Source organism: Capra hircus, chromosome 8, assembly GCF_001704415.2.
Source record: "Capra hircus breed San Clemente chromosome 8, ASM170441v1, whole genome shotgun sequence".
NCBI lineage: Eukaryota > Metazoa > Chordata > Mammalia > Artiodactyla > Bovidae > Capra > Capra hircus.
Window position 1 is genome coordinate 10,550,048 of NC_030815.1, and position 22,718 is coordinate 10,572,765.

The window sequence follows — 22,718 nt, forward strand, 5'->3', positions numbered from 1 at the left end:
AGAAAGATGTACGTTTACTGAGAAAGCATGAAGGTTTGGGTTTTTGTGTAACTTGGGTGTCCAGAGCTCAAAAGTCTGTGGCAGTTTTGAAGAATGAAGTATTATATAAAATTTTGGTTATTAAGGATTTAACTTTGTAGCGTTCCTATCTGGAGAAATAAAATCCTTTAAATGAAAAAAAAAAAAATTTGCTGCACTCAATATGTCAGCAAATTTGAAAAACTCAGCAGTGGTCACAGGACTGGAAAAGGTCAGTTTTCATTCCAATCCCAAAGAAGGGCAATGCCAAAGAATGCTCACACTACCACACAGTTGGGCTCCTTTCACATGCTAGCATGGTGATGCTCAAAATCCTTCAAGTCAAGCTTCAACACTACATGAATCAAGAACTTCCAGACGTACAAGCAGGATTTAGAAAAGGCAGAAGACCCAGAGATCAAATTGCCAACATCCATCAGATCATAGAAAAAGCAAAGGAATTCCAGAAAAACTTCTGCTTTATTGACTACGCCAAAGCCTTTGACTGTGTAGATCAAAACAAACTGTGGAAAATTCTTCAAGAGATGGGAATACCAGACCACCTTAGCTGTCTCCTGAGAAATCTGTATGCAGGTCAAGAAGCTACAGTTAGAACCGGACATGGAACAACAGACTGATTCAAAACTGGAAAAGGAGTACGTCAAGGCTGTATATTGTCACCCTGCTTATTTATCTTATATGCAGAGTACATCATGCAGAAGGCCAGGCTGGATGAAGCTCAAGCTGGAATCAAGATTGCTGGGAGAAATACCAATAATCTCAGATACGCAGCTGACACCACCCTAATGGCAGAAGGCGAAGAGGAACAAAAGAGCCTCTTGATGATGGTCAAAGAGGAGAGTGAAAAAGCTGTCTTAAAACTCAACCTTCAAAAAACTAAGATCATGGAATCCGGTCCCATCACTTCATGGCAAATGGATGGGTAAACAATGGAAACAGTGACAGACTTTATTTTCTTGGGCTCCCAAATCACTACAAACAGTGACTGTAACCATGAAACGAAAAGAAGCTTGCTCCTTGGAAAAAATTTTATGAGAAATCTAGACAGTGTATTAAAAAGCAGAGATATCACTTTGCCAATAAAGGTCCATATAGTCGAAGCTATGGTTTTTCCAGTAGTTGTGTATGGATGTGAGAGTTGGACCATAAGGAAGGCTGAGTGCTGAAGAACTCATGCTTTCGAACTGTGGGGCTGGAGAAGACTCTTAAGAGTCCCTTGGACAGCAATGAGATCAAACCAGTCTATCCTTAAGGAAATCAACCCTGAATGTTCATTGGAAGGACTGATGCTGAAGCTGAAGCTCCAATACTTTGGGCCACTTGATACAAAGAGCTGACTACTGGAAAAGACTCTGATGCTGGGAAAGATCAAAGGCAGGAGGAGAAGGGGCTGACTAAGGATGAGATGGTTGGATAGCATCACTGGCTCAATGGACGTGAGTTTGAGCAAACTCCGGGAGATGGTGAAGGACAGGGAAGCCTGGTGTCCTGCAGTCCATGGGGTCGAGAAGAGTTGGATACAACCGAGTGACTGAACAACAGATATACACACATATGTACATATATCGGAGAAGGCGATGGCACCCCACTCCAGTACTCTTGCCTGGAAAATCCCATGGACGGAGGAGCCCGGTGGGCTGCCGTTCATGGGGTCGCTACAAGTCGGACATGACTGAGCGACTTCACTTTCACGCACTGGAGAAGGAAATGGCAACCCACTCCAGTGTTCTTGCCTGGAGAACCCCAGGGACGGAGGAGCCTGGTGGGCTGCAGTCCATGGGGTCACACAGAGTTGGACACGACTGAAGTGACTTAGCATTAGCAGCAGTACATATACATACACACACAATAAATAGACACAAATGTGTTATGTGTATGTATGTGCACGTACATACATACACCTACATGTTTATTTCCTCTGTTCACTGAGAGCATCTGGTAGCAGCAACACTCTAACAGCACTGAGCACAGCTAGCATTCAGATCTTTGTTTCTAAATGCCCTTCTCTATAGCCAACAGGGACCTCTTGTATAGACAGGGTATTCCGCTCAATGTCATGTGGCAGCCTGGATGGGAGGGGAGTATATGGATGCTGGGTCACTTTGCTGTCCATCTGAAACGATCACAATATTGCTAATCGGTTATACTCCAGTACAAAATTTAAAAGTTTAAAAAATAATAAGCAATGAAAACTCTTCTCTAGTCAAAGAAACAGGGCTCCTTGGAGACAAAGCCGATTCCATGGCTGGGGTGAACAAAGTACAAGATGAGCCTGGAACATTTTATTATGACAGAAAGCTAGAAACGGCTCAAAGAATGATGAGGACATTTGAAAAGGGACAGAAACCATCTTGAAAGGGCTCCTACTGGACAAAATTGAGAAAATTTGTACATGAAAATAAGGAACGAGGAAACTGGAAGTCTGATGAGGATCCGGACATTTACACAGTTTCCAAGTACTTCACCACCCAAGACTTGTTAATTTCAAAGTGGAAAAGAGTAACTTCACAAAGGGGATGCCTGGCAGACACCCGCTTCGTCACAGTGGACGACATGAGCGGCAGGACAGCAAGCTACGCACCACCCGACAGGCTGTAAGAAGAACACCGGGTCACGTCCGTGACGTTCCTGCCAGAGACGCCAACCCGAGCCTAATCGTGAGGACACATCTGATCAAACCACACTGAGGGAGACGCGGCACAACAACAACTTGCCTGATTTCCTCAAAAGCGTTAAGGCAACGAAGTCCAGGAAAGATGGGGGCAGCGTCTAGCCTGAAGACCCATGGCAACCGAACACAGCACGTGATTCTGAACCGGGTCCTGCAGCTTACTGTTGAGACAGCTGCTGAAACTTGAATGAGACGTGAGGACTAGAGACTGATAACGTATCCATGTTAAATTCCTGATTTTGATGCCTTTATTGTGGTGATGTAAGAAAGTGTCCTTGTCTGCAGGAAGCACATGTTGAAACATTCAAAGGCGTCGGTTTTGCAACTTACTCTCAAATGGCTCAGGGAGAAAGTGTTCTTCCCAGCGGCTTTTCAACTTTTCTATCAGCCTGTGATTATGTTTTAATAGTAAAAATGATTACAATTGAACTTCAATCATTAAACAGTGAGCGAGAGAAACTCCAAAAAAACCAAAATTTGCAAATCTGAATTAAAAACTTAGATTTTCACACAAATGTTTTTATTTATAAGGAGATACAAGTGGTATATGTATACCACTGATGAAGACGATCTAATTTCTCAATCTTTTATTGAGGACCTTCGATACAGGCCAGGTTCTGAGCCACACAGAGCAGGTGGGCCCTAAGACTGCAGAAATACTAATGCAGGCCTCTGTCCTCTGAAATCACACAAGTGAGAAGGGGAGGAGGGTTTAGAGAAATAAGCTATTTCCAAAAAACACGGTAAAAAGCACATCGAAAATACTACTACTACTACTACTAAGTCTTAGCATATAATCCAGCCATCATGCTCCTAGGTATTTAGGTACTCAAATGAGTTGAAAACTTTTGCATACACAAAAACCTTCACGCAAATGTTTATCACAGCTTTGGTCATCACAACTGCCAAAATTTGGAAACAGTTGGGGTGGCCTTCAATAGGTGCATGGACAGACAAACTGCAGTACACTCAGACAATGGAGTATTATTCAGTGCTAAAAAGAATAAGCCAGCAAGCCACTAAAAAGACATAGCATAAAAGCTTAATGTGCACTGCTAAGTAACAGAAGCTAATATGAAACAACTACAAAACACACGGCTTCCCACCACATGGCATTCTGGAAAGGCAAAACTAGAGAGACAGTAAACAGATCAGTGGTGGGCAGGGGAATGAGGCAGAGGAAAGCATCATTAGGGGAGTTTTAGGGCAGTGAAACTATTCCATACGATACGATTTGGTGGATACAAGACATTGTGCATTTGGTAAAACCCACAGAATGTACAACTGTGAGAGACCCTAATGGGAACTATAGGCTTCAGTTAATAGTAATGTAGCAAGGCTGGTACAATATTGGGTGCAATCTCAAAAATGACAGAATGGTTTCTGTTCATTTCCAAGGCAAACCATTCAATATAACAGTAACTGAAGTCTATACCCCAACCAAAATACTGAAGAAGCCAAATAGAACGGTTCTATGAAGACCTACAAGACCTTCTAGAATGAACACACCAAAAAAGATGTCCTTTTCATCATAGGGGACTGGAATGCAAAAGTAGGAAGTCAAGAGATACTTGGAGTAACAGCCAAGATTGGCCTTGGAGTGAAAAATGAAGCAGGGCAAAGGCTAACAGAGTTTTGCCAAGAGAACACACACTGGTCAGAGCAAACACCCTCTTCCAACAACACAAGAGATGACCCTACACAAGGACATCACCAGATGGTCAATACCGAAATCAGATTGACTATATTCTTTGCAGCTGAAGATGGAGAAGCTCTATAGTCAGTGAAAACAAGACTGGGAGCTGACTGTGGCTCAGATCATGAACTCCTTATTGCAAAATTCAGACTTAAAGAAAGTAGGGAAAACCACCAGGCCATTCAGGTATGACCTAAATCAAATCCCTTACGATTATACAGTGGAAGTGACAAATAGATTCAAGAGCTTAGATCTTATAGAGTGCCTGAAGAACTGTAGACAGAGGTTCATAAAACTGTACAGGAGTCAGTGACCAAAACCATCCTCAAGAAAAACAAATGCAAAAAGGCAAAATGGTTGTCTGAGAAGGCCTTACAAATAACTGAGAAAAGAGAAGCAAAAGGCAAAGGAGAAAAGGAAAGATATACACATCTGAGTGCAGAGTTCCAAAGAATAGCAAGGAGAGATAAGAAAGCATTCTTAAGTGAACAATGCAAATAGAGGAAAACAACAGATGGGGAGCACTAGAGATCTCCCCCCAAAAATCAGAGACACCAAGGGAACATCTCATGCAAAGATGGGCTCGATAAAGGACAGAAATGGTATGGACCTAACAGAAGCAGAAGATATTAAGAAGAAGTGGCAAGAATACACAGGAGAACTATACAAAAAAAGTCTTAATGACCCAGATAACCACGGTGTGATCACTCACCTAGAGCCAGACATCCTGGAGTGTGAAGTCAAGTCGGCCTTAGGAAGCTCTACAAACAAAGCTGGTGGAGGTGATGGAATTCCAGCTGAGCTATTCCAAATCCTAAAAGATGATGCTGTGAAAGTGCTGTTCAATATGCCAGCAAATTTGGAAAACTCAGCAGTGGCCACAGAACTGGGAAAGGTCAGTTTTCATGACAATCCCAAAGAAGGTTCAAACTACTGCACTGCTGCTGCTGCTAAGTTGCCTCAGTCGTGTCCGACCCTGTGCGACCCCATAGATGGCAGCCCACCAGGCTCCCCCGTCCCTGGGATTCTCCAGGCAAGAACACTGGAGTGGGTTGCCATTTCCTTCTCCAATGAGTGAAAGTGAAAAGTGAAAGTGAAAAGTGAAAGTGAAATCGCTCAGTCGTGTCCGACTCTTCGCGACCCCATGGACCGCAGCCCACCAGGCTCCTCCACCCATGGGATTTTCCAGCCAAGAGCACTGGAGTGGGTTCCCATTGCCTTCTCCAAAACTACTGCACAATTGCACTTGTTTCACTTGCTAGCAAGGTAATGCTCAAAATCCTTCAAGCTAGGCTTTAACAGTACATGAACCGAGACTTTCCAGATGTAGAAAAGGCTGAATTTAGAAAAGGCAGAAGAACCAGAGATCAAATTGCCAACATCCACTGGATCACAGAAAGAGCAAAGGAATTCCAGAAAATCATCTGTTTCACTGACTACACTAAAGCCTGTGACTGTGTGGATCACAAGAAACTTGGAAAATTCTTAAAGTGATGAAAATACCAGACTACCTTACTTGCCTCCTGAGAAACCTGTATGCAGGTCAAGAAGTGACAGTTAGAACCGGACACTGAACAATGGACTGGTTCCAAGTTGAGAAAGGGAGTACATCAAGGCTGTATATTGTCGCCCTGCTTATTTAACTTCTATGTAGAGTACATCATGCGAAATGCCAGGCTGGATGAAGCTCAAGCTAGAATCAAGATTGCTGGAAAAAATATCAATAACCTAAGATACGCAGGTGACACCACCCTTATGGCAGTAGGCGAAGAGGAACTAAAGAGCCTCTTGATGAGGGTGAAAGAGGAGAGTGAAAAAGCTGTCTTAAAACTCAACCTTTAAAAAACAAAGACTATGGCATCTGGTTGCATCACTTCATGGGAAATAGATGGGAAACAATGGAACAGTGACAGACTTTATTTTTTTGGGCTCCATCATCACCGTGAATGGTGGCTGCAGCCCTGATACTAAAAGATGCTTGCTCCTTGGAAGAAAGCTATGACGAACATAGATAGCATATTAAAAAAAAAAATAGCATTACAGTCAAAGCTACAGTTTTCCAGTGGTCATGTATGGATATGAGAGATGGACCATAAAGACTGAACGCTGAAGAATTGATGCTTTTGAACTGTGCTGTTGGAGAAGACTCTTGAGAGTCCCTTAGACTGCAAGGATATCAAACCAATCAGTCCTAAAGGAAATCAATCCTGGGTGTTCTTTGGAAGGACTGATGCTGAAGCTGAAGCTCTAATACTTTGGCCACCTGATGCAAAGAGCTGACTCACTTGAAAACAGCCTGATGCTGGCAAAGACTGAAGGCGGGAGGAGAAGAGGACGACAGAGCATGAGATGGCTGGATGGCGCCACTGACTCCATGGACATGAGTTTGAGAGAACTCCAGGAGATAGTGAAGAACAGTGACGCCCGGCATGCTGCAGTACACGGGGTCGCAGAGGTGGATGCGACTGAGCGACGGAACAACAACTGATGCATCAATTATAGGGCAACCTGGGGGAGGGGGCGAGGAAGTACAAGCAACTCTGTACTTTCTGCTCAACTGTTCTGCAAGCCTAAAGCTCTATAAAAAAATAAAAACAAAGCACAACAGTAACAGCAGGGATAAAGGCATGGAGTTTAGGATGCATGACAGATAGGGGATGACATTAGCTGTGTGCTCTTGACATTTTTAGTAGGTTACTCTGGTGGATTTGCTGCAGCTAAGACAAAGCAGGCCGGTTAGGAAATGACTCCAATAACCTCCAAAATGAGAAATGATAAAGGTCAGAACATTCCTACCCACGGTGGAAGGAAGGGACAACGCATTTCACATCATTTGGAAACCAAATAGATGTGGGCACCATGAACTAAGGTGGTCCAGAAGGATGAAAGAGCAAGTCTGAGCAAGCAAGTAAGTCTGGTTTCGCCACACTGGAGGGTCTACAGGCAGTCAAAGGAGAGACGTCTAACAGGCAATTTGACGTGGACATGAAGTTTGCGGAAAGGCTGGAGCTGGGCGTCAGCATACAGCGGTATTGAAAAACATCAGTGGGGGCCTCCCTGGGAGTCCAGTGGCTAAGACCCTGCCTTCCAATGCAGGGGGTGCGGGTTCAGTCCCTGGTGGGGCAGCTAAGATCCCACATGCCTCGAGGCTAAAAAAACAAAACATAAAACGGAAGCGATATTGTAACAAATTCAATAAAGACTTTAACAATGATCCATATTAAAAAAAAAAAAGACATCAGTGGATGAGATCACCAAAGAAAGTGTGTGCGGCACTAGGAACACTGGGCCTGGGGCCACAGAAGATGCCCATGTCTAAAGGCAAGCAGAGCAAGAGTAGCTCTCAGAGAAAGAAAAGGAGTGGCTCAAGCCAGGAGGAGGACAGAGGATGGAATCGTGGAAACCAGGTGCCTTTGTCAGGTCCAGGGGTTGACAAACCTTTGCCTGGACAATGGCAAGCCCGGACATAATGCCTAAAACTGGCAATTCAAGATTTATCCTGAAAGCACATTATTTAGGGATACGGAAGCAAATGCCAAGAAATCAGCTAAGACTTAAAAGCCATTGCCCTGGGTAGGGGAGGAGGCAGGGGGGCTGTAAAGCGGAGGTTTCGAACTATTCGTTTTTCTGAAAGCCTTCTATACTTTGGTACAAACCAACCAACGAACCGCAAACACTTAAGTATAGAGAAGAGACTGGGATAGATGGTACCCTCTGTGCAAAGGTTCTGGGGAGTAATTAGTCACAAGTGTGATGTGGTCCAGGAAGAGGTAGGTACCTGGCAGGTCAGTGTAAGCTGTGAGAAGTACAATAGCCCCACCCAAGGAACAGACTGAACTTAGTTCACACCGGGAATAAAGGATTCCACTCTGGGCACCAAGTTTGAGGAGAGCCCAAATCCCACCCTGTGTCTTTCACACTCATCCTTGTTATCCTGGAGGCCTGGCCTCAACTGAGGCTCTTCATGCCTAGCTCAAACTGAGAGCATTCCAACTGGTCTGTCTGTCTCCAAGTGACTGACCCTCCATCTTGATACATTTTCTTTCTTTCTAATTTTGGCCGCACTGGGTCTTCACTGCTGCACGCAGGCCTTCTCTGGCTGCAGTGACTGCAGGCTTCTCTTTGCGGTGGCTCCTCTCGTGGAGCATAGGCTCCAGGCACACAGCATCAGCAGTTGCGGCTCCCAGGCTCTAGGGCCCTGCAGTGGTGGCGCCCGGGGTTAGCTGCCCTGCGGTATGTGGGATCTTCCCCGACTAGGGACTGAACTCGTGTTCCCCTGTACCGGCAGGCGGATTCCTAACCATTGGGCTACCAGGGAAGACCTCCCTACATCTTGTATCCAAATTAATTTTCTGAAAAAATCTATCTGGTTCCCATCACTCCCCTTCTCAAAAATCTTTTGCAGTTTCTTTGTATCTGGCTTCTTTGTGGGACATCTGGGTTTCCCTGGTGGCTCAGCTGGTAAAAAAATCCGCCTGCGATGCGGGAGACCTGGGTTCAATCCCTGGCTTGGGAACATCTCCTGGAGAAAGGAACAGCTACCCACTCCAGTATTCTGACCTGGAGAATTCCATGGACTGTATAGCCCATGGGGTCGCAAAGAGTCAGACACGACTGAGCAACTTTCACTTCACTTAAGACCTTTGACAAGCAGATGCCACACTAATGCTTCACCCCGAAGTCCTGCTGCTTTCCAAAGTGAAGCGCAGCCCTGGCGAGCCTGGCACACTTGTGGTTTCCCCCCACACACCTCTTACACCGTCTGCGCCCTAATTCCTGCTCCTTGCTCCCACGACTCTGTGCTTGCTCTTCTCCGCTGACATGGGCACCACTTCCGGGTCGGTCAGCCGCCACACTTCCCCCTCTTGGGTCCTTCCTAGTCCCTTGTACTGTAGGGACATCTGGCTTCTGGACACCCTCCTGGATGGTGTCAACTGGTTCACAGCTACCATACGTATTAATATAATGACTTTGCACTATCAGTTAACTTTTCAAAATACCCTTTATAAGTATGTTATAAGCCACGAGCTTAAGGTGGCCAACAATATTTACCATCTTCTGGTAGTTACCAACTTTCAGTCTATACTTTTAAAGACCTCCTCCCCTTCACCACCCTATGCCCCGTGAATGTGTGCTCAATCGCGTCCAACTCTCAGCGACCCCATGGACTGTAGCCCGCCAGGCTCCTCAGTCCATGGGATTCTCAGGCAAGAACACTGGAGTGGGTTGCATGTCCTTCTCCAGGGGATCTTCCCTACCCAGGGGTCGAACCCATGTCTCCTGCACTGGCAGGCGGATTCTTTACCACTGAGCCACCTGGGAAGCCCCACTTTTAAAGACACCAAAAATCAAATCACCATCTTTTCCTCTGAGTGACTCTCTTCCCTGGCGTTCTCCAAGCAATCCTGCACACGTCTCCACTTCAGTACACATCACAACAGGTGGATTTTATGAATTCAAATCGCCCACCTCCACCTCACTACGTGGAGGCAGGGATCTGTGGCCCAACAGACACACAATCAATACGTGATGACTCGATCACTCACCCCACTGGCAGTTCTGATGGGTTTTGCCTTGAGCTTGGGGACCAAGACCTTCCGATGCTGAGGCGGGACCGCAGCGATGATGTCCACCAGGCGGGGCTGCGCCGAGAGCCCATATTTGGCAGCTGTCCTGGTCTTCACCCTGAAAGTAGAGCATCCAGCGTGATCAAGGTCACAAGATTCCAGGGACAAGCTACCAGAAGAATAACCTATAAACCATGCCACCAACTCTCACGATCCCGTATCCCCTCACCAGATGACAACAGTGGCTCTAACTGTCAGGGAAACAGGAGAGCAAAATTCAGGACTTCTTGTTCTCTGGAGTACCACAGAGAAAGCCAGGTGGCCAGGGGACGGGACCCAGGACAGAGACATGGTTGAGGCCCCGTTCAAGGTAGTGCTCCAGCCTCAAAGGACTCGACCCTCCCTCAGCTTCCGCACCACGCATCTGGGATGAGGTTAACCTCGCGCAGGGGCCTGCTCAGCACACTGTGGGATGATCAGACACGCACTTGGCCTCGACTGGCACCTCTCCCTGTTGTAACGACCAAAACTTTCCAGACGTTGCAAATGTCTTGGGGGTGGGTGGAGGGGTGGGAGTAGTCATGACTGGTTGCAAACCATGGTCTCAGGCCAATAAGCAAAACAACCGAAAGCAAAGCTATGTAGACCCGAAAAGGAAATAAAGTATTGGGTTGGCCAAAAAGCTCATCTGGGTTTTTCTGTAGGATGTTATGGAAAAACCCAAACGAACTTATTGGCCACTCCAACATATATTTTTTAAAGCATTTGAAATATTTTTCTAATATAAAATATTACCTAAAGAACAGAACAATGAACCATGTAATATACTTTAAATATTATAAAATAATCACTCTTGTAACCACATTCCAAGAAAAAGAACATGCTCACCATTTCAGAAGACCCTTGTGTGCCTTCCTGACTGTAACCCTATCCGCATCCCCCAAAATAACCTTTATCCCAAGTAGTTTTTTTCTATAATTGTAGAAGAAAAATTGTTCCTTGTTTTTTCCTATAATTGTACCAACTTTTCTTTTCTTTGTGGCTGCTAGCCAAATCCCATAGTCACTTTAATCCATCTAGAAATACTATGAGGTGTTCAAATCCTTTAAGCAAATGTTCACTGAGTTCCTAAGAGGTACAAGAGACTACCTAAGTGCCTGGGGCGTCAGGAAGCGTAAGGCAGAGCTGCTCCGTGCTCCAGGTCTGCAGACAGACACGCACAAAAATAAGTCTGCAAATAATGAAAGCATACGGAATGGAACACACACCCAGCCATGAATGCTTGCAGTGCTCGAGACGAGCTCAGTGTGTTCTGGGGAGACGTTCATGGAAAATGGGTACAGAGAAGCGTAGGCTTCACAGATGGGAGGGGAGTTTGGGGGAGAATGGATACATGTATCCGAATGGCTGAGTACCTTTGCCGTCCACCTGAAACCATCACAACATTGTTAACTGGCTTTACTCCATCGCAAAACAATCAGTTTAAAAGTATATACATTACAACAAAAAAGGTGTTAAGAGACCTGGAAGTTCTCATCACAAGGGAAGAAGAATTTTTTTTTCTATTTCTTTAATTTTGTATCAATATGAGAGGATGGATGTTCACTCAACTTACTGGAATCATCTCATAATGTACAGGCTGAATCACTATACTGTGTATCTTCAACTTATAACAGCGCTACATGTCAACTGTATCAGTAAAACTGGAAGAAGAAAGTAAAAAATAAGAAAGGAAGGGAAGAGGAAGTTGGTAGTGAACATGGAAGAGAGTTATAATGAAGACTGAGTAGGCAAAATTGTGACCCGAACTGGACCCAAGGAAAAGGATTCAGAGGTGACACTAGCCTTTCAAGCCTGGGTGAAGGTGAAAACAATTTGGCCAAGAGGTCATCTGAGTACCGGCTGGTTTTAAGGAAGATGCTAACTTTTGCTTTAGATGTGCTAAATTAAAGATGAATGACAAAAATATATAAGACACAGAAATGTTCATGAGAAACAAAAGATTTGTATAATTATGGGTACAGCCAACAAAAAAATAGGGGGGGGGGGGAAATCAGTTAAACACATGGTAGAAAAATCAATAAAATATAATGTAAAAAAGTGACTCCATAGTAAAAGAGTATTGATTTCTTCAGCCAATGTTTATTAAGCACAATGTTCCAAAGAAAGGGTAAAACATATTTTTCTAGACAGGGTCTAGAGAAACGTCATGCGAACAGTGGCTAGACCACCGATGGCCTGGGGGTGGGGAAGCAGGTCTATGTAACGAGTGCGCAGTGGATAAACAGATGCAGAGGACAGACCACTCTTATTTGACCAAGCTGAACCTGACTCTGGAGAGGAAGTGGGTGGGCGTGTCCAGGAGGCTCTGAAGCGGGGAAGGGCTGGATGACACTGAAAGGCCCAAAGAGAGGGTCTTCCTGGGAGCTAGCCGCCACCTGCTGTGTCTCAGAGGAGGGACCGGAATGAGAGGAAGGACGTGAAGCGAGACGGACAGCAGGACAGACCACGGGCTCGGGAGGCAGATGGTCTGATTCCAAACCTCAGCTCTGCCAATGACCAGTTATTCACTCTGGGAAAAATTACGTGACCTTCCCCGTCTCGGGGGACCCATGTCCAGCGAGGTGAGTACTGACCTCAGACAGTGTCTGAGAGTGTCAGCTGGGCTAGTTCGTCTCGTGTAGTGACCCGACTACAGCAAGGGCCCAAGAGACGTTAGATGCTGCCAGGGATAGTAGGCTCTGAGGCATCTCTGCCATACATATCAACAGGGCAGGGCAGGAAGCTGAATGCTCAGTTCAAACATGAAACCCGAGATAGAACCAGTAGCGTCTGAAATTGCATGCATGAGAGAAATCTATTAATACTTCCCAAGAGCAAGATTACCTTCTTTTTTTAATAGATCCACTTACTTATTTTTTAGATTTTTGGGGGGATGTGGACAATTTTTAAAGTCTTTATTGAATCTGTTACAACATTGCTTTTATTTTACGTTTTTGGTTTTCTTGGCCCTGAGGCATGTGAGATTCCAGCTCCTTGACCAGGGATCAAACCCACACCCTCTGCCTTGGAAGGCCACGTCTTAGCCACTGGATCACCAGGGAAGACCCTCCACTTACTTATTTAGATCGATGTCTTTCCCCTGTTCGTGAGCTTCAATTAGTTGTTTAATAACATCTCCTATGGTCAGCATCATTAGCTGAGCAGGGCTGAGATCTCCTGGAAAGATAATATTTGACAATGTAAAATTATTCAGTAAACATTTTTGTATTTGCTAGCAGTTTTCCTTCCAAAATCATTCCAATCATGCTGAAATAATAGCTCAAGTTTACCAGTGAACTTCTATTGTTTACAATTTGGCCATATATCTTATACCTTTAATATAAAAACAAACCTGAGTTCACCTACATACAGGAAGAGTTCACTCTAGAAGCATCTACACGACAGGCATGATAGACACGGGGGAGCAGAGACAGACAGGAAGGAAAAGGACCAAATTACACAGGAAAGAACCAAAGGAGTCAAAACAGCTTCCCTTCATCTCCAGATTTCTGATTACGTTTAGTTGCAGAGGGAAGGTCTCTTTCTCCATTTCAACCCAAGCAGCTTCACTTCCATCTGTTTATATATTGAAGTTCTGCATACGAATTTATTTGGAGGGAAAAAGGGGCTTCAGGTGATAAAAAAATACAGGCAGACCTCATGCAGTCTGGTTCCAGATTACCACAAAAAAGGGCGTACTACAATCAAGCATGTCACGAATATTTTGGCTCCCGGTGCACACACACGTTATCTTTACAGTGCACTGTAGTCTGCTAAGGGTGCAATAGCAATACGCCTTAAATAAATGAGAGACACAAGTTTTGGATGGCTTCTTCTGGCACGGGTATGTGTGTAAGACACTTAAATCCCGTCTTGACTCTTTGCGACCCCATGGACTGTAGCCCACCAAGCTACGCTGTCCGTGGGATTTCCCAGGCAAGAGTAGTGAAGCGGGTTGCCACGCCCTCCTCCAGGGGATCTTCCCGACCCAGGGATCGAACTCTCGTCTCTTATGTCTCCTAGCATTGGCAGGCAGGTTCTTTACCACTAGTGCCAGGGCACTCTAATTTACAAGGAGAGAACAGGAATTTCCCCAAGGCTCTGGAGAAGGCAATGGCACCCCACTCCAGTACTCTTGCCTGGAAAAGCCCATGGACGGAGGAGCCTGGTGGGCTGCGGTCCATGGGGTCGCTGAGGGTCAGACACGACTGAGCGATTTCACTTTCACTTTTCACTTTCACTCATTGGAGAAGGAAATGGCAACCCACTCCAGCGTTCTTGCCTGGAGAATCCCAGGGACGGGCGAGCCTGGTGGGCTGCCGTCTATGGGGTCGCAGAGAGTCGGACACGACTGAAGCGACTTAGCAGCTGCTTACCTTAGTAACAAGAGTGAGGCATGGGAAAGTGCTGCCGCCTTGTGGACACGTCCCGCCATAGCAACCTTCAACCTACAGGCAGATTCTTTACCACTGAGCCACTTGCGAAACCCCAAAACTATTGCTTATGGGTACTCAATATTCATAAAGACTACATGTACGCTCAGCTGCCCAGCTGTACCTGACTCTTGGCGACCCCATGGACGGTAGCCCGCCAAGCTCCTCCGTCTATGGGATTTCACAAGCGAAAATACTGGAGTGGGTTGCCAGTTCCTCCTCCACAGGATCTCCCCAACACAGGAATTGAACCCAAGTCTCTTATGTCTCCTAGCATTGGCAGGCAGGTTCTTAACCACTAGCGCTACACAGCATTCTCATTTACAAGGAGAGAACAGGAATTTCCCCAAGCCTCTCCGGTGGCTCGGCGATAAAGAATCCCCCTGAAACGCAGAAGCTGCGGGAGACCCAGGTTCGATCCCTGGGTGGGAAAGATCCTCTGGAGGAGGAAATGGCAACCCACTCCAGTATACTTGCCTGGAGAACCCCACGGACAGGGAAATCTGGCAGGCTACCTTCCGTGGGGTAGCAGTGTCAGACACTGCTGAAGCGACTTAGCAGGCACGCTGCTTACCTTAGTAACAAGAGTAAGGCATAAAAAAGTGCTGTCGCCTTGTGGACACGTCCCGCAATAGCAACCTTCAACCTACAGGCAGATTCTTTGCCACTGAGGCACCGGGAAACCCCAAAACCTATTGCTTATGGGCACTCAATAGTCACAGTTGCTCAGCTGAATCTGACTTTTTGCGACCCCACGGACTGTACCCCGCCAGGCTCCTCTGTCCATGAGATTTCCCAGGTAAGAATACTGGAATGGGTTGCCATTTCCTCCTCCAGGGAATCTTCCCAACCCAGGGATGGAACCCAGGACTCCCTCATTGCAGGCAGATTCTTTACCAGCTGAGCCTTCAGCAAATATACTCTTTTCACTGGTGTTGAGTTTTGCCTCGATGTTGAAGGCTGCCAGCTGCTCAGGGTGGCGGATGCTGAAGGCTGGGGTGGCTGCGGCAATCTCTTAAAATAGGACAACACTGGAAGTTTGCTGCAGCCCCTGACTCTTCCCTTCATGAACAATTTCTCTGCGCATGCCATGCTGCTGGGTGGCATTTTACCCAGGGTAGAAGGTTTTTCAAAATTGGAGTTGATCGCCTCAAACCCTGCTGCTGCCTTATCAAGTAAGCTTAATATTCTAAAGCTTTTATTGTAATTTCAACCATCTCCACAGCATCTTCACCAGGAGCAGATTCTGTCTAAACAAACCAGTTTCTTTGCTCACCCATAAGAGGCAGCTCCTCGTCCATTAAAGTTTTATCCTGACACTGAAGCAATTCAGTCACATCTTCAGGCTCCACAGCTAGTTCTCCTGCTGTCCCCACATCTGCAGGGACTTCCTCCACTGACGTCCTGAACCCCTCAAAGTCATCATGAGGGCTGGAAGCAACTTCTTCCAAACTCCTATTAATGCAGATTTTTTTTTTTTTTTACCTCTTCCCATGAATCACAAATGTTTTTAATGGCACCGAGAATGGTGCATCCTTTCCAGAAGGTTTTCAGTTGACCTTGCCCAGGTCCATCAGAGGAATCACAAGCTATGGCAGTTATAGCCTAAATGGATTTCTTAAATAATAAGACTTGAAAGTTGAAATGACTCCTGGATGAGACGGTGCAATGGATGCTGTGTGAGCAGGGATGAAAACAGCGTTAATCTCATACATCTCCGCCAGAGTGCGTGGATGCCTAGGTACATCGACAATGAGCAGTGATACTTTACAGGGCTCTGCTCTCAACAGTGGGCATAAAATGTCAGTGAACCATGTTGTAAACAGGTGTGCTGTTTATCCACACTTTGTTCCATTTGCAGAGCACAGGCAGAGAAGATTCAGCGTAATTCAAATGGTAAATGAGCATTTTGTTGCTGTTCAGTCGCCAAGTCGTATCCTACTCTATAGAAACCCCATGGACTGTAGCCCACCAGGCTCGTCTGTCCATAGGATTTCCCAGGCAAGAATAGGGGAGTGGGTTGCCATTTCCTTCTCCAGGGGATCTTCCCGACTCAGGGATCAAACCCCCATCTCCTGCATTGGCAGGTGGGTTCCTTATCACTGAGCCACCAGACTGTCTGCATTGTGATTGTGAGAGTCGCTCAGTCGTGTCCGATTCTTTGTGACCCCATGGACTATATAGGTCATGGAATTCTCCAGGCCAGAATACTGGAGTGGGTAGCCCCTTCTTCAGGGGATCTTCCCAACCCAGGGATCAAACCCAGGTGTTCCCTATTGCAGGCGGATTCTTTACCAGCTGAGCCACAAGAGAGTCATTCTGCCCTCTGAAGCTCTCAAGCCAGGCACTGACCTCTCCTCCGTAGCTATGAAAGTCCTGGTGGCATCTTCTTCCAACAGACGCCTGTTCTGTCTACGTTGAAAATCTGCTGTTTATTACAGCCACCTTCATGAATTATCTTAGCTAGATCTTCTGGATAACTTGCTGCTCTGCCATGCACTTTGATGCTGTACAAATGACTTCTTTCCTTAAACTTCATGAGATTGAGCCCTGCTAGCTTCAAACCCTTCTTCTGCAGCTTCCTCACCTCTCTCAGCCCTCACAGCATTAGAGTTAGGGCCTTGTCTTAGGTAAGGCTTGGGCTTAAGGGAATGCCGTGGCTGGTTGATCCATGCAGATCCCAAAACCTTCTCCATTATCAGCAATAAGGCTGGTTTGTTTCCTCATCATTCATGAGTTCACTAGAATATCATTTTCAAATTCCTTCAAGAACCTTCCCTGTGCATTCACAACTTGGCTGTAGTTAGCACTCAGGCTATCTCAGTTTTCAACAGGCCTTCCTCACTAAGCTTAACCATTTTCGGCTATTAATTTAAAGTGAAAGATGTATGACCCTACCTTTTATTAATACCTGACCCCTTGAAGGCTGTTGTAGGGGTACTAACTGGCCTAATTCAGTAGCATTTACCAGTCCTTATTGTCGAAAGGAACAGGAAGGCCCGAGGAGAGGGATGATGGCCAACAGGTGGAGCAGTCAGAACACATCATTTATGGATTAAGTTCGTCATCTTACGTGGCAGTTTGTGCGACCCCCAAACAATTACAATAGTAGTATCAATGATCACTGATCACAGAGCACCATAACACACACAGAAATAGTGAAAAAGTCTGAAATACTGTGGGATTACCAAAATGTGACTGAGACATCAACTGAGCAAATGCTGTTGGCAATATGGCACCGACAGACTTGCTCAACACAGAGTTGCTACAAGCCTTCAATCTGCAAAAATAAATAAAGAAAACACAGTATCTGTGAAGTAAACTAAAGCTAAGCACAGGAAAATGAGGCATACATGGAGATAAAGATTTTAAAATGTCTGGACAGCTCTTCGGTGTATCGAAAATTATCTGGAGAAGTAAATTAGTACGAAAAGTCTACATGGAGGAAATCAGAGGTATCTTTAGAGAAAGGGCAGGGTTTGGACAAGCAAAACAGAGGGCAATCCAGAAGGAACAATGTTAGGTATAGGAATTAGCAATCATGTTTATATGAAAGTGTTGCCAAACTGGAATAGAGCCTTTCTGACAGGGTTGGGTAAAATCAGATTACAGGGAACACTGGCTACTCGACAAAAGATGCAATACACAGTGAAGAATTACATGTTTTTGAGTTTGGGAGTAAAAAGACCAAAGTAGTGTTTAAAGAAAATAAGTACAGATTGATCCTTGAACACTGGCTTGGACTGTGTGTGTCCACTTTTTGCGTTTTTTTTCCCCCCAATAAATACAGTACCTGTATTTTTCAGATCCTTAAATTAACTAAGTGTGGGGAAAAGTTTTTGTTTAATTAGCGACCACAATATGTGGAGACAAAAGAACTAGGATTTGAGTCCTAATCCTATCCAAACTATATGAGTTTACTGCCCCTGGGTGAGTCAGTTGTCAATTTTTTTGCTTTTGAGACAGAGATAGCAGTATTCGGATTTTCAACTGCATGGTGGTGGGGGCAGTGCCTCCAACCCCAGAGTTGTTCAAGGGTCAACTACATACAAAATACACTACAGAAAATGAGCATACAAAAAACAATTCAGAAGATGAAAGAATACACATAATCTGCATACTAAGTAAAAGGCTCTTGAAAGGCAACTTTGTTTAAAAACACACAGATTTAAAGCAGAACACTTGGATGACAGACCCAGTCCCTAGCTCCCAAATCCTACTGGCTGTGTCGTAACGGGAAGATCAATGCCTTCTGAGCTCCTTTTTCCTTGTTGGCAAAATTGGGATAATATTTCACAAGACCAGTGCAAGAACCAAGTGAAATAATGTACATGTGAAAGTCTATTATTCGAATATTAGTTCTTCAATGAAGTGGGTTAGAGAAATGGTGGCTAGAATAAACTATTGCAAGAGGCAATTTCTGTAAGAACTAGCAGGGCTTGTTGACAGATGAAATTATAAGTAAAGCTGTCTGGCCTAACAGATAGAAGAGCAAGTTAGAGGGAGATGACTAACTAATTAGGGGTAAGCGGTCTTTGAGCCCACAAAGCAACTGAGGGTAATTTGGATACTTATAGTACCTGAGGCCAAGAGGCATAGTAATCAAGGGCAGTTTTTTTTTGTTTGTGTGTTTGTAGAAACAGCCTGACCAACCAATTCGGTTCTGTTTCCTAAGTATAATCTTGGGCTAGGAAAGTTACTTAATTCTTTTAATCTCAGCTTCTTCATTTGTAATTTGGAGATGATACCCACATTAAGAATTATTAGCAGAGGCTCAATAAACGGTAGCTACGGTTATCATAACCAACATTACTATTAGACCGACTTCTCAAATGAGTTTACAGAGATAACACTACAACCTGCGAGAAAATACTTGAAATTTGACTCTATCTGGGTGAACAACTGAAGATGAAATCGCTCCAAGCTAACTCAGGAGGTAATACAAATAGGAATAATTGCCTAATTACCCCACAGATTCCAAGAATAACTCGGGCGTTTCTTTCCTTTTTAAAAAAACATTTAGAACTTTAAAACAATCTCAAATCAAAAAGGACGTGAAATGTGTAGTAAAATCTTAGCAAATTAAGAGTTCGAGACTGTGTTAAATCCATCGATCGCGTAAATTTCTTGGAATAAAGCTTTTATCGTTTATGCAAAAGACACCAAGGGATGGCCAGAAAGGAAGAATAAGGATAGGCCGGTTTAAAAAGCACAGTAGCAGGGAGAGACGAGTTCACAAACTGACCACAGGTGGTGGGGAGACTGGCAGGCAGCAGATTCCCGCGGGAAAAACCGACTTCAGCATCTGATGGCCCGGGTTCGCCCCTTCCCTTCCACCACCCATTCCCTCTCCCTGTCGCACCTTTGCGCTTCTGCCTCATCTCTCCGCTGTCGTAGCAGCCGCCACCCCAGAAAATGTAGCTAGCTACTCGGACCACGGGGGAAATTGACAGCCACCAAGCAACCCTGTCCTGTCGTAAAACGACGGAAACATATCGTAAAGCTGTCGCGAGAAGACCACGAGTGCAAGGGTCCGCCCCGCCTTCCTGCGGCGGCTCCCGGAGCCTCTGGAAGACGGAGCAGGGCTACTGAGGCCATTCAGCTGGGGGTCAGAGGGCTGTAGGATGCTAACATCCGAACGCCACCGCAGCTCTGGCCTTAGAAACCTTGATCTGAGCAGTACAGCGACCGGACAGAGCTTATGGACAGAGGCTGCGCCCGGGAGCCAAAACAAGAGGGCGGATGTGGATGGTGTCTGAATAAGGTGGAGGAGCCTAGGATGCGTTAGGTCCGCGGGAATGTGAGGGGGAACAGAGTGATGACAACCCCGCCAGTGTGGAGGAGACTAAGTTTAGAGCCTGGAAGAGGCCATGCAGCAGCCAAGCAACGCTGTGAGGTCCAGACTTGGACGCCAGTTGATCACTCTGGTCTCAGGCAATAACCATCAATACCGTATCAATAACCATCATGAAAGCTTCGGAACTTTCTCCAGAAAGACGCACACACGGACAGCTTTGTAGAGTTTGGAGGCAGGACCTGGGATCATGGTTTTCTGAAACCCATCCATGATCTCCTTTATTCATAGACCAGAAATTAAGAACCCCTCTTATTGCTACAGGACTCCCCCGGTGGAACACTGGTAAAAGAATCTGCCTACCAATGCAGGAGATGTAGGAGACCCGGCTTGGGTTCCTGGGTCAGAAGGATCCCCTGGAGGAAGAACTGGCTCCAGTATTCTTGCCTGGAAAATCCCATGGACAGAGGAGCCTAGAGGCCCAGTCCACAGGGAAAGGGGGGTTGCAAAGAATTGGAGGTGACTTGAGCATGCAGGCATGCACTTGTTGGGACTTACCTGGTGGTCCAGTGGCTTAAGACTCCATACTCCCAATGCAGGGGGCTGAGGTTCCATGCCTAGTCTGGGAACTAGATCCCACATACTGCAACTAAGAGTTCATCCACTCCAGTTAAAGATCTCTCGGATAGCAACTAAAAGACCCTGCATGCTGTAGCTAAGCCGTGGCACAGACAAATAAATACATAAATTTAAAAAAAGAAAGAACCCTCTTATTAACACATGAAGACATGAATGTGTGCTGTTTCCACTTCCTTACTTTGCACTAGAATTGAGATAACTCCAAGTCTTTGGCCTCACCATAACACTGCAACTCTCCTGGTCAGCTTTTGTGACTGTCCATCAGGACAAATTCAGTAACATGTATCTGTTGTTATTGTCATCTTAGTCCCAAGTGACATAAGTTAGCTACCTAGAAAGTCTTCCAGGACCCTCCAAGAAAAACTCTTAGTTTTTCTTCTAATTTTTTTCAATCTTCCCGTATATCTCCTCAAAATATAGGTATTCCATGGGGGTCGCTTCTTAGAATTGTCTCCCCCAAAGTGATCCCCAGAGTACCAAAGCTTTAAAAACCATCTGTTTGTTCCCATATTTGTAGTCCAGCCTCAACTTCTCCCCTGCTTGACACTGTGTTAGATCTGTGTGTGTAATGTATATCAGAAACTTAACATGTCTCCAAAGGAACTACACTTCTACTCCAACTCTGCCCTTTCCCCAGTCTTCCTTATCTGAAGACACCATCCTCTACCTCATCACTTTTTAACCTCACACAAGAGAAAGACAGAAGCTGGAGATATTAAATTATAAAATAAATTTTATAAATTTAAATTTTATAAATTTTAAATTATAATTGAGAACACTATATTTGAGCTAATATTTGATATGCGGGTATCTGGGGGAAGAGTCTTTCAAATAGAGGAACACTTAGCATAAAGGTCCGAGGGTGAGAAGATCCTTGATCCTCCATAGAAAGCAAGGAGGTAGCTGGCATTTGAGCAGTGAGTGAGGTGAAGTGTAATAGAGGTCAGAGAGGTGATGGGGTGAGGTGGGGTAGGGGACACTGCAGCTCATGTAAGACCTTGTAGGCCAGTGTATAGCTTTTGCCTTTTACTCTCAGTTATGTGGAGTGCCATTGGAGAGCTTTTTAGCAGAGATATAATCTAATTTATAATTTAAAATTACCTCTGGACCTCCCTAGTGGTCGAGTGGTTAAGAATCCTGACAATGCAGGGGACACAGGTTCGATCCCTGGTGCAGGAAGATTCCACATGCCATGGGGCAACTAAATCCATCCGCCACAACTACTGAGCCCATGTGCTCTAGAGCCCATGCTCCGCAACAAGAGAAGCCCCCGCAATGAGACGCCTGCACACCGAAACAGTAGCCCCTGCTCATCACAACTAGAGAAAACCTGTGTGCAGCAACAAGGACCCAGTGCAGCAAAAACTGGATGAATAAAAAAAAAAATTTAAGTCTCTCTATTTGTTGTGTTGAGAATGGAAGTAGGGAGGAAGCGTAGAAGTGGGGAGATCAGTTAGGTGCTTATTATTACATCTATGCCAGTGATTCCCAAACTTTGATGCTCATGAGGATCACCTAGAGAGGGGTGAAAAATCCCAGTGCCCAGGTCACACCCTGTGCCAATTAAATCAACATATCAAGGGGGTGGCAGCCAGGCATTAGTATTTTTTAAGATTCTTGGGTAATCCCAAAGTGCAGCAAAATTTGGGATCCACTGAACAAGACCAGAGATGATTATGATTTGAGTAGGGGAGGAATCAGTGGAGGGGGGGAGACATGTTCAGATTCTGAATATGCTTTAATGGTTTCAGCAAGACTTCCTGACAGCTAGATGTGGAGTGTGGAAGAAAGACAGGCATCAGCATCAAGGGTGACCTGGAAGGATTTGTATGAGGGG

General features: G+C 45.3%; 1 protein-coding gene across 1 annotated transcript in view; it reads right to left on the reverse strand.

Moving 5' to 3' along the window:
- Positions 1 to 19,970, reverse strand: part of ELP3 (elongator acetyltransferase complex subunit 3) — a 125,124-nt gene extending 105,154 nt beyond the window's left edge. Inside the window, exons 1-3 of the mRNA XM_005683552.3 lie at positions 19,811 to 19,970; positions 13,093 to 13,192; positions 9,953 to 10,091 (exon numbers count right to left, since the gene is read on the reverse strand). Of these exons, the coding sequence (XP_005683609.1) occupies positions 9,953 to 10,091; positions 13,093 to 13,192; positions 19,811 to 19,829 (258 nt within the window). The 5' untranslated portion in view covers positions 19,830 to 19,970. The remainder of the gene's footprint in view (positions 1 to 9,952; positions 10,092 to 13,092; positions 13,193 to 19,810) is intronic.